General features: G+C 40.6%; 1 protein-coding gene across 1 annotated transcript; it reads right to left on the minus strand.

The window, feature by feature from the left end:
• Nucleotides 1–11,002: 11,002 nt before the first annotated feature.
• On the minus strand, nucleotides 11,003–13,198 carry LOC130550410 (vitronectin). Its single transcript, XM_057327867.1, has 3 exons — nucleotides 13,067–13,198; nucleotides 11,740–11,871; nucleotides 11,003–11,661 (listed from the first exon to the last, which is right to left on the minus strand). The coding sequence occupies exons 1-3, from the start codon at nucleotides 13,131–13,133 to the stop codon at nucleotides 11,396–11,398; spliced, it is 465 nt and encodes a 154-aa protein (XP_057183850.1). The 5' UTR covers nucleotides 13,134–13,198; the 3' UTR covers nucleotides 11,003–11,395.
• Between the last annotated feature and the right edge of the window lie 213 nt (nucleotides 13,199–13,411).

Genomic DNA, 13,411 nt, shown 5'->3' on the forward strand with positions numbered 1-13,411 from the left:
GGACTACCGCAAGGTGAATTCAGTGTCGAAATTCGACGCTTACCCAATGCCCCGGGTCGACGAATTGTTGGACCGGCTGGGCTCGGCTCGTTTTTATTCGACGCTGGACTTAACAAAACGGTACTGGCAAATCCCCCTAACACCAGTATCCAAAGAAAAGACAGCCTTCACCACGCCGTTCGGATTACACTAATTTGTAACACTTCCGTTCGGATTGTTTGGAGCCCCGGCTACCTTCCAGCGCCTCATGGACCGTGTCCTCCGACCCCATGCGACGTATGCCGCTGCTTACCTAGACGATATCATTATCCATAGTAACGATTGACAGCGGCATATGGAGCATTTGAGAGCGGTCCTGAGGTCGCTGAGGGAGGCTGGGCTCATGGCTAATCCGAAGAAGTGTGCGATTGGGTGGGTGGAGGTCAAGTATCTGGGCTTCGACTAGGGGTGGAGCCGAACCCGAATACGGTATTCGGAAAGGCACAAATAGCGTGTTTTTTACGAATACTTATTTCGAACAAATACTTAAAAAAATATTTGTATTCGGGAACAAGAAAAACTTTATATCAAAAAGCTGCGTTTTCTCACGAGACGAGACTTTTCTCACGAGACTTTTGTTAATGCCCGCATGAGTGAGTGAGTGAGTGACATTCAGGAGTCGGGGGAGGGGGGGTATGGTGGTAAAAGAGGTGACTGACACAGGCTGCTCCACACAGCAACAGAGAAGACTCGGCTGAGCGAAAAAAGACTTCACTGCGTGCATCACTATTTTTGTTGAATAGATTTTTGTACCTTAACTGGGTTCCGGAGGCAGTTTATAACTTTCGGGAAGCGGAGTTTGATCGGGAGATTATTCCGTTACGCTGCATTATTGACGTCTGCAGTCGGGTGCTCTCATGTTCGCTCTGTTTACGTACACTATAACGTAAATTAGAGTGAAAAAGATTTACCCTATTTTGAATTTTACTCGAATACAAATACAATACCAGAAGGCCTAAAGACCCAAAAAGGAAGTGAACACAGTTCTGTTGCGGAATATAACGTTTGTGCCATAATATTCAGCTCACCAACCCACTGACTGATCTCACTAAAAAGGAAATACCCGATACGGTCCATGGACGACCAGTGCCAGCAGGCTTTACCAAGTTGAAGCTCCCTGTGTGGCGGGCCCTCTTGCATCTCCCCTCTAACTTTTCTCTCCCTTTTATCCTTATTGTGCATAAATCTGATCATTTTGTTGATGTTGTATTTGCACTTGCACTTCTGGGCTCTGTTGTACACCCAGTTATAAAGAAGTATTCATAGGAATGATATTACCATAGATGTGTTAATAATCTGACCAATGATTGAGTGTTACAAGTGAATATATGAAGATGATTTAGATGATTTAATGACTATAATCAGCATACTTAAGCATTGATTGAGTGTTGTTTGAACTATAAGTATATTTTTAATCATTTTAACCAAGTATAGAACAGATTTCAGCAATACAAAATTCAGTGATGTCTTTGAGATCTGTTTAAGGCCTGACCTAGATAAAGTTCAGAAGGTTGAACATGTAGTTCACTTTGTGGCCTGAAAACTGGTACCAACTGGAAAACTTATTTTTAAAAACCAAGTAAAGGTCGACATTCCACATTAGTATACAAACCTTGTTGCCTAGAAAATAATAGTGGCAGACGAGAATGATTGGATAATAAAAAATAAAAGATAAAGGGAATTTCCTGATTGGTTTAGGAAAGAACCTCCTTTCCTAAGTTTCACTATTTACTTAGGCTGGAAAACACTATGTTTTCAGATGACTTGGGACATCTCACTTTGTTTGGCCTGATCAAATAAAGTTAACTCCTTGACACCTGAACCTTCTTTGTCTGAGAGATTTTTTGAACTTCAAGATCGACATTTACCACATCATATTTTGGCGCCCGAACAGGGACTGGAAAGAGGCTGAAGACATCTGACTACACCTGAGGGCACGCCACCGGCTGACTACACAGATCAAGCGCTGCATTCTAGGTGAGCATATTTTTGCTTATAGTTTAAATTTAACATCTGTGTGGTCTGCTGAAGGTGAGTTCTGGGTGTGGTTTGATGTCTATAAAAAGCTTCTCCAGTCAAAATAATAATGTGAAATTGCAGGAGGGTATCAGGTTTCAACGAAATAGATATGAATGGGATGGATGTATGGATATGCAGTAAGATACTGCCTGTAGATTTAGTTTGTCCCAAGGATGAGAAACTCTGCTGTTGGTAGTATTATCCCTTGTGCGAGACCGCCTGCAAGGTGCGTGACGTGCTGTGTGAGAGATATTTATTCTCGCCTGCAAGTGTGCGGAGAGACCGCCTGCAAGCGATGCGGTGAGAGATATTTATTCCGCCTGCAGCGTGCGGAAAGACCTGCCTGCAAGCGTGCGGTGAACTGCCTGCTGTGTGCAGTGAGACCGCCTGCAAGCGTGCGGTGAGACTGCCTGCAGTGTGCAGTGAGACTATTTATTCCATAAGATGTGAGGCCTTAGATGCGCATAAGAAGTAAAAGCTGTGTTTTGTCTGTCTAAATTGTCTGTGTAATGTCTGTGTATCAGAAAAGCTGAAAAGGAACTAAGAGAGTGAGAAGGTGGGGGCTTATTGGCCATAACGCCCAGGAAAAAGTAGCAATTGTGTGTCTGTGAGAAATCATGCATGAAAAACTGAAGATCTAGGGAGACAGTAGGAAACTAAAATAATAAATACAAATATCTATTACTTATTCTCTGAGATAATATTTTAGTTTAAAAATAAGTTTAAATACTGTTATAAGAATTTTTGAGAAAGCTGGCTTTCAATAAAAAGATTATATTATGAAGACTAAATACAGAAGACTGATCTTTATACTGAAATGAACCATAACAAAATAGAGGTGTCATTTGCCTGTGAGATATTCTTATTTTTTATTTTATTATATGAGAGTAGTTTAGAGTTTAATTTGAAACTATTTTCTATTATTGTTTAAATAAAAACTGATTTTTGAGTATTTTTATTTTTAAGACTTTTCTTTACTTAAAACTGATTTATGTAAATAAACTATTCAGACCTCATGTTTTGAAATACTCCCTTCCCCAATAGTAAACCTTTACTTTATTGTTTCACTTTTGGTTTATTTTTAGTTTAGTTGATTTTTACAATTGAAAGGTTGAAGACATTTTTCTTTTATTTTAATATTTTAAATCATTGATTTTAACTTTGGAGTTTTAGAATTTTATTTTTATTGTTTTATTATTTCAGTATAATGAACATATTGGAGTTGTTTGAATTTTTTATTTTTATTTTTTGAGATATATTGACTTTTCAAGCTTGAAGTCAAGACTCTCATTTGATTGAATTATTGTTTTACTTATTGAGTTATTGAGTTTTTGGCTTTTGGCCTTGAAGCTTTTTAAATATCTGATTGTTTCAATTTTTTGAAGCTACTGATTTAACTTTGAAGTTTTGATTTTTGTTTGGTTCTGTCTCAGTTTATTGAGAAATTGTTTACAATTTTGAAGATCTGAGATTTTTATTACTTTCATTTTTTGTTTCATTCATTCTAATTAATTATTTTAAAGTTTTTAGATTTATTTTCATTTATTGATGATGGAAGATTGATTATTTGGGATTGATAATTTTGAAGCTATGTTCTCATTGTTGCAATTTGTCATTATGAATAATATTCTGAATTTCTAAGATTGAGATTTATTTCCCTATTAGTGATTTTTTGCCTTATTTTGTTTTGTTTCAGTTCACTGAGTTACCATTTGCATGGCTGAAGAGGGGCCGGGTCTCAAATATGAACGATGTGAAGCCTTTCAGGCTAGAATACAGACCCTAGCAAGAGTGCTGGTTGAAACTAGGGAATTAGTAATCACTTTGGGAAGAACCAACANGAAAAATGGCTTCGGAGTCCTACTATCCCAAAGAAAGAAAAATCACAATCACAGGGTGTCTAACTTATAATCAACAAAACATAACAAAAAACAGGCCCAAGACAATAAATGAGCAAGCTGCTGGCAGGCTAGCAAGCTAACAATGAATGGAGAGGACAGGCTTTTAATTCCCTCCCCAAAACAGCCACACCAATCAGAAGCAGCTATCCATTAGCCAATGAATGGCCTCCATTCCTGCAACACAAACTCAACACAAACATACAAACAACCAGGGTTGTAACAAGGCCACAACATTGAGACGGGGCCTTGATAGGCCGTGACATTAAACAGAGGCCTCGATAGGCCATGACATTGAGACGAGCCTCGATAGGCCACGACATTGAGACAAAAGCCTTGATAGGCCACAACATAGATACAGGTTCTCGATAGGCCACAACATAGAGACAGGGCCTCGATAGGCCACAACATTGAGACAGGGCCTCGATAGGTCACAACATTGAGACAGGGCCTCGATTGTCACGGATTGACAAGTGAGAGAACCCAAATGCAGGCAGGCAGAGGTGAAGGGGTTAACAGAGAATTTATTTAAAATAAAGAAACAAAACACCCACGAGGGGGTAACGAAGACAGGACTAATACAAAAAACAGAAACCAAAATACTTCCCACATGGGGGCAAAATGAAAAACAAGAACAGCAAAAACTAAACTAAAGAACACGACCAAACGTCTTACACAGAACACGGCAGGGTAAGACACAAAACTCACAGTCCACGGAAAAAGCAAGAAACAGGTAAGCACGGGATACAAAGACATAGAACGCAAGTACAAACACACAATCCACGAGCACAGGACAATGACACATGAGGACTATTTAAAGGGAAGACAAACGTAGGATAATGACACAGGGCAGGTGGGAAACATTAGACACGGCAGGGAGACAATACATGAAATGAGAGGTGCGGGGCCATTGACAAGAAACGAGAAAGCACATGAGATGTCAAAACGTAAACAACTCATGGCTTTCTCACATAAAACCTAAGGGCTCTGTCCCGATCCTGCCACACGACTAGGAATTCATAAACAAGAAGGTAGGACCGTGACACTCGATAGGCCACAACATTGAGACAAGGCTTCGATAGGCCACGACATTGAGACACAGCCTTGATAGGCCACAACATTGAGACAGGGCCTTGAAGGCCGCAACATAGAGACAGAGCCTTGATAGGCCACAACGTTGAGACAGGGCATCGATAGGCCGTGACGTTGAGATGAATACCTCGATAGGCCGTGACAGAGACTGAGCCTCAATAGGCCTAATTTAAGACGTGATCGAAGAGTATTAAATCATAAGCGAGACACCACCACCAGTATATGCATGAAAAAAAAATAATACTAATAATACCTTGATTGATACTTGATAGAGCTTGCTGGGCATCGAGGATGATTTTGGAGTCGGGTCTTATGTATGATTCGAAAGCTGAGGAAGACCATCTACCCACCAACTTGATAGCTGCCGTTGAAACCCCACATTCGGCTGCGGTAGTGGCTGCTCCAATCCTGAAGGAGTGTCCGGTGTAAAGCAGGGGAGATAGGTCGCAGCTTGCGGAAACGGAAGCTAAATGAGTCACTAAACCAGGCTTTAGTGACTGGAGCGCCATTGGGCAAAATAATTAGGGGGAAGTGTTGGGGCGTTTTAGGTCGGATTTTTAGATATTGTATTGTGGAGTTAAAGGGACAGAAGCTGTTGCTAATTTTGGAAATTGTTAGGGTGGTACCAGATCCTAGTTTGTCGTTCTTAGAGTGCTTGAGGAAAAGCGTGAAGAAATTGTTTGAGAAATGGATGTTGGAGAAAGAGAGACCACGTGTTGGATCGAATTGTTTGGATTCTGTTGTAAATTCTCCTGGGCACATGAATCCATAAAAAGCTATTAAAAACAGGGCTTCTAGCAAGATGTTAATATATTGGGAGAACTGACCATTACGCACTGAGATGATTAATCTATGTAAAATGGATAATGTGATGGGCAGGTATCCATCTTTTGGTTTCCTGGAGGATTTAGCTAGACCTTTAAGTAGCAAGCGCACAGCCGGGACGGTGAAGAGACTAGGATAATCAGGGTTGAAGTACCTGGCGTAAAATTGAATACCTGCCAGTAATCTACGAATAGAAGATCATTTTAAATTGCGATTCTCATAATTGTGAACTAGAAAGGAACAAACCGTTGTGATCATAATCAGGAATAGGGGAATTTGAAACGAAAAACAAAACATTGTAAACAAGGACCAGGCTGATGGTATAAGCATTGAGTGTGGAGGGAGCCCTGCCTTTGGAGATGTATTGTCTGGCCGAGTTTGCGGTGGCCTGGAATATGTGCGCCGTAATAATAAAATTGTGAAGAACTGACTGCCAGATCAGACGTCTCAGGAAGAGCATGATTTTCTGACAGGGAGATCTTCCTTTGTTTATGATGGCTACTGTTGCTTCGTTATCGCAAAACATCATAATGTGTTTCCGAGACCACGCCGAACTCCATAGAACACTAGCTGCCGCTAGGGGGTAGATTTCGTAGAGCGCGGATGAAGCGGTACCTGAAGCCTGCTTGGGGAATTCGTTCGGCCATTTCTCTGCAAACCATTGGCCTTGAAAGAATCCCCCGAAGCCGACGGAGGGGGCGGCGTCGGTATAAAGCTGCAATTCTAGGGATGATTCTGAGACGTCATTGTAGAAAAAGGAAATACCATTCCAGCTGTTTAATAAGTAGGTCCAAAATCTGAGGTCGGACAGGCATCCTTCGTCTAGTTGGACCGAGTCTCTCAAATTAGTTACGGAGTGAGCCAAAGTTAACAGGCGGGAAATGAATGGTCTACCTTGGGGAATTATGCTCATAGCGAAATTTAAGTGCCCGAGTAGGGAGAGCATGTCACGTTTGGATACTACTCGTAGCGAGATAAAAGTTTCCATGAACGACCGAATTCTTAGAAGCTTATCGCTTGGAAGAGAAGCTTGCATGTTGACGGTATCGAGTACGATGCCTAGGAATTCTAGCGAGGTAGAGGTACCCAGTGTTTTTTCTTTCGATAGGGGAATGCCGACGTCGCTAAAGATCTGTTTAAGTGTGTCGAGAATTGTGGTTTGTGACTTAGGGTAGTCTATTAGCAAGAAGTCGTCGAGTAAATTTAAGACGAGGGGCAATTTACAGACATTCAGCAGTATCCAACACAGGGCTTTGGAAAGGCTATTGAAGATGTGCGGGCTGATTCTGCAGCCGAACGTGAGCCTCACGGCGAAATAAAATTTTGAATTCCATTTTACCCCAAAAAGAGGCCACTCTGAAGCGGTATGTTCTTGAAAGCATCTGTAATGTCTGCCTTAGCTAACCAGGCACCTTTCTCGGCTAACTTAATTAGCTTGATAGCGTTATCGACAGAGGCATAATGCAGGGAAAAAGGTTCTAAAGGAATGTTTTCGTTAATGCTTGCTGTAGACTTAGAGTGGGGAGAGGACATGTCGAATATGAGGCGTTTTTTACCGGAGTATTAATCACAATGTCGATACCAGTTGAATTGACGCGAAAAGGAGAAATAGGAGGAGAAGCGAAGGGGCCGATTACGTAACCTTTATTGACTTCTTTCTCCAGCAGAGCTGATACTACTTCTGGTTCTGATAAGGCTGATTGCAGATTCTTTGCGACGAAAGAAGTAGTGAGATTGTAGAGGACCCCGACCCTAAAACCTTGAGACAGCCCGGTGATTAAATAATCCACGAAACACGGATCAGGGTGAGAAGAAAGGTAACTTGAGAGCACAGGAACATTAATGGGTGTAGATTGGTGTTTGCTCAGAATTTTTTCCAGGTAGGGGCCTTTTCTCGGGTTGTGGGCCTGTAACGTCGTGGGCAGACTGATTTGGGGGTCCTTGCAAAAGCTACAGGCATGGGCAAATTTACAGTGAGGGAAAGAACAAACAGATTCGTTAAAATTGTTGCGTAAAGAAATGCCATTAAAATCCTTAATAGTGCGACCTCTGACGTCGAAATGCGGTCTTACATATTCAGCACCTTGGACAGTGGGCGGAACTTTGCTATCGAATGCTTTGGGGCAGAACGATGCCGAATGCACGTGAGCGCTGCATAAGACGCAAGTCAAAATCTTTTGGCTGCCGAAATGGCGTACAAGCAGTTCAGTATCGGTAACGGACCAGTCTAGTCTTGAGTTGAAGAGAGTAATGAGAGATGCAGATTTATCTGAGAGTGATTTGTGATATTCATAAAATAGTGTACCTCCGTAACGTTGGTTAAAGTCTGCCATCATGGCTAGGTAGAGATCTAATTCTTCCCTGCGATCTGGAAAAACTTGGCACAAAATGTCTCTGTAGATGCTAAAAGCAATGACGAATTCGGCAAATGACAGATTGCGTTGCAATCTCTGGTCGGATGTTTTCAGAAAAACTGCCATATCACCACAGTCGACCATTTTCCAGTCGGCTGCAGGCGAAGGGAGCAGTAGTGTAGCCAAGTTAATATCCTTACCTTGGATGATGTTATTTCTGAGATGGGGAGACACCGTAACTGCTGCTGGTGAAACGAAACGCCTACCGAAAACTTGGGCTGGGACGGCAGTGGAGAGGTTGAAAAGAGAAGTCGTGAGTGGAGCGAGAGCATCTTGGAATGGTGTCTGAACTGTGGGTCTTTGCAGTGCAGCTGTAGAAGTCGAAGGTATTTCCGAATGGTCTCTTGCGCCTTTGGAAAGAGGGAAAATTGGTAAGGACCGATTCATTCCGGTGTTTGCGAAAGTATTTTCAAAGACCGCCATTTTAGATTCTAGTCTTTTAACCATTTTTGAAAGGCTTTGGACGACTTGGATGAGCTGAGTGTTGACGTCGCTGTGTTCTGGGAGAGGAGGAGAAGATGAAATCCGTACTGGCTGCGTGGATCTTTTAGCTGGCCGAGGTGAAGAAGACTTGGCGGTCCTCTTCTTGCCGACTTGTTTTGTCTGGGTTGTCGGCGCTGGAGTTGTCGTTATTCCAACGGGATGGATACCCAGAGTATTTTGAGCCAGGAGGAGCATGTTTTCTCTAGAAATTCCTGGGTTGACGGGAATGCCGGTGGCCTCGAGAGTGCTGGCGATGCTATCCGAAGACCGCTGGGCCCATGGTGAGTCGTGGCACTGCATCCGAGTACTGCACCTCACGTTAAGAGGGGATGGAGGGACGAAATCTTCTTCGGAGTCTGTATAGTCGCAGACAGCATATTCCTTCTGTGACATTTTTAGTTTTTTCAACTGTTCGCTCGCGAGTAAAATCCAGAGGCTTTAACTGCGATCGCAAACAGAGAGTAAGTAGCGATCTTATATACTACAAGTGTTGGATGATGATTGGTTGGATGTTAATTGTATAGGTCTATACGTAGTAGGTGACTTGATATTGAGTCTTCCCGGCAGAACTTGCACTGAAGCTTACATTTCTGGCAGGTCACGTGAGTCTAGCTTGCATCAGCCGATCACATCAGGTGCAGCTAATCAACATTAACAATAGTCACAACACACTAGACTGCCTCCTATTTAGATGCCTTTCTCTGCTCCTTTTTACATTTACGCATTTGGCAGAGGCTTTTATCCAAAGCGACTTACATTGTATTGTATTATTGTATCATTTTTGTGTGAACTATCCATTTACAGTAATGCAGTATGGACAAAACATACAGTATACACATGAAGATGATCTGGAATATGTCATATAGCTGTTTTAAATTTTTATATGCTGCATGGGTTTTAAAACATCCATTCCACACCCATCAATTTAATTACGTGTGCAAATACGCCTAGCTTTATTTGTTAATTCATAGCTTGAGCGCTTTAAATAGTCAGGGACATTGTTCTACGAAACAAAAACTCACACCCAGGTTTCTAGAGACGACTGCTCAAGAGGTGGGCCAAACAGGAAATAATTATATAAAGTCTGTGTTACAATCCTTCCTTGGCTCGTAAAAGTAAACTAGAAATTAAGAAGGGCAATATTAAGACAGTCGTGAATGTTGTCACCGACATATGCGTGAGTGAATAAGAGAGATAACCAAGGAATATCTTGAGAAATGTAATCAATTATAATCGGGAATCTCAAGAAAGATAAAGAAAATTAATCATTTACGCGATGGTCTTAAATAATATACATATAACAATCAATTACATTTACATAAATGGAGAGGACAAAAGGGAACTGGATTGTGCCAAAGCAAAGAAGAAAAAGAATCAAACCAAACTAAGTTAACCCGAACACTCTTGTCTAGCTATAAATCAAAATCAAAATAACATCTTCAACGTCCAAGACGTCATACCTTGTCTACTCTACCTATAAGAACAAAAAGACACAGGTTGCACAAATCCCTAAACCTGGTGTGTCTAAACAAAAGAACAAACCTAAATGTGCACCATGTACATCACGTGACAGAGCTAACCTACCCCTTTACCTCCAACCAGTGTTGCAAAGCTAAACATCCACAGTTTAACAAACTGGGAAGTAAAGGATGGCTCATGTAGTCTGTACATATAGACAAAGAAAGCACACTAACAGAAGGTTGTTCAAAAAACAAAAAACATTAACCAAAAGAACATACAGACACACACGCACGCACACACACACACGCACGCACGCACGCACGCACGCGCACGCACGCACGCACGCACGCACGCACGCACGCACGCACGCACGCACACACACACACACACACACACACAGGAACAATAAACAGAACAGTCAAGTTCACACAAAGAGCGCACTTTTGCATTGGTGTCTTCCTTTTACAGCAGACCAGACGGTGATTGGCGAAGAGCGTCTCACGCCCAACCCACTCGTACAGGATCTGAAAAAACACACGAGGCTGCAGAAACCCAATAACCAAAATCCACACACACACAGAGAAGAAAAAAATATATTACACAATTAAATCTGGCATATCTCTGACGAAATACATGTAAATCTACTGTAAATATATATCCGGTAACAAATTTTCCAGGCTTTAAATATAATGCTAAATGATATGAATACTGATTTTCTCCCTGTTGCTATATCTGGTTCGCACTGCAAGAATGTCAAGAAATGGAAAACACTGTATTTCTTACTTAATTCTTTATTTTTTACACTGTGTTGTCAAAGTACATATTGTGGCTTGGTCAGACACTTGCATGTGTCATTATATTAAATGACAAACCAGATTAAATACATTTATTCATCATGAATTGTTATGAAAGTTAAGTAATGGATTTTTCTTCCCTGATGCTATACAGTACATGCTCATATTATGAAAGACTGGCAGATTTATAACTACATATTATGAATTTACATTTAAATAGATAAGAAAGTTAGAAGCAAAAGTAAAGACAGAGTTTAGTAAGAGAATGCGTTACAGGTGTGCCTTCCATGGCTTTGAATGGACTCAACAGGTGGTGACTGGCAGATCATTCTGTCATTCATGAACACAATGTATACAAAAAAGGTGTGTTTTAATAGTTTCTGAAAGACTGCACAATCGTAATGATGCTGGAGAAATATTTCTCTAAAAGAGAGTATAGGGATGTACATGGAGGTTCTTCCTGCTGGGGTTGTTGACAATTTGAATGAGGTCGCTGAGTTCGGTGAGGACAGAGGTTGTTCTGAGGTTGATTGCTCGTTGTGGTTGATGGTGTGGTTGGTGTGGTGGTTGATGGTGTATTTGGTCGTGGGGTGGTTGTTGGTTTTGTTGTGGTTGATGAGTATGGTAGTTCTGTAGCTGAGGACGGTGACAATTTTTATGAGTTTACAGGTTCAGCGATAAATATTATTTGTTTTAATATGAATTTAAACTTACGTGGGGGGCATGTCTGTGTGTAGTCAGGACAGCATTCGTTTCTCTGCAAGCACGCCTCATCACAATAACACCCACGATAGCATTCATCATTTTGGCCCTCACAGCACATTGGTGAGGGTTGAGCACATGATCCTGAAAGACAAACAAACCCAAGACATCAAACAGAGAGCTTAAGACAGTTACAAAATGTCATTAAAACATACACAGATTTGTGCATTTACGAATAAAAAAAAAACATTTCACACAGCCAGAGACTGTTTTCATTTTTTCTTAAGGTATTTATGGGGCGGGAATATGGGTTTATTTTTCAAATAAGTGCTGTCAATCGATTTAAAAATGAACTAATTAATCACACATTTTCTGTGATTAATCATGATAATTGTGATTAGTGACGGGAGTCACAGTAGCAGGTTTATGAACGCGGCTTTTCACAACTCTTTGCATTTATTTAAGACTGTGCTTATGAAAATACTCGACAAAATGTGTTTTCTGGTATAATCTTGCTTGTTTTTGTTAATTCAAGAACAAAAGAGTACTGGTAGGCTCTCTGACAGATTCTGACAATCTCGGTGCGTTCCAAATGGGGCATATCAATGAACAGGAACGTTTTCAAAGTTTTAATTTTAGTAAACTAAAATAACCTTGCTTCAGAAGACCTTTGTTAAGACCACGGAGCTGTGTCAAGCAGTTCTTTGATCTGTGGATGTACTTTTTGGAGCTTTAATAAATCAACATCCATTCACTCCCATTCTACCACTTGGAAGCAAAATCATACGTGGTGTTATAACTTCGACTGCATTATTCTTCAAGAAGAAAACCATATTCAGTTAGGATGCCTTGAGGGTGAGTGAAACATGGGGAAATTTTGATTTGGTAGTGAAATATCCCTTTGAATAGTTTAAAGTGTGATTATATGTAATGTAACTCTAGAAAAGGAATGACAGAGAATAGGGATGCTGCGTTAAATATTTGAAAAAAATTATGAAAAAATGTAATCCCGTTGACAGCCTTAATTCAAACATACAAAAATTCCTAAAATAGGCTAATTCATCCAAATTTTTAAGGAAAAGCAATTATCACATTCCAAGACAATGCGAGAAACTGTTCTTTTATTCTATTTCTAATAATCATTTTATTACCGTCAACAGCAAAAGTGTGCATTTGAGCTTTTTTGTCAAATAATTTAAATATTACTCTTTAACAGTGCGACAGATTTATCATATGACATGCCAAGCAAAATATCATTTTTATAACGGTTAATGCGAAACATACAGTAGCTATAGCTACACACACATGGATAATCTGGAATATATGTCATATAACTCACCTGTTTCCTGGCTCTTTACTCCCTGAAGCAGCAGCAATAAGAAAAGTGCACTCTGAAAAGCCTTCATCTTGATCCTGGTTTGTGTGCAGATGCGTGTTGTCCTGTTGTGTGTGTTTTCAGGTTTTATATGCTACAATGCATGCACACCCATCAATTTCATTACGCGTGCAAATACGCCTTGCTTTATTTGTTCATTCAAAGCCTGAGCACTATTAATAGTTAGGAACATTTTTCTAATAAACAAACACTCACACCCAGATTTCTAGATACGTCTGCTCAAGAGGATGGGCAAACAGGAAATAACTAAAGTCTGACAATATCAGTGTAAATTCTGAATATTAATAT

The sequence above is a fragment of the Triplophysa rosa genome, unplaced genomic scaffold (genome assembly GCF_024868665.1).
Source record: "Triplophysa rosa unplaced genomic scaffold, Trosa_1v2 scaffold305_ERROPOS295229, whole genome shotgun sequence".
NCBI classification, from domain to species: Eukaryota; Metazoa; Chordata; class Actinopteri; order Cypriniformes; family Nemacheilidae; genus Triplophysa; species Triplophysa rosa.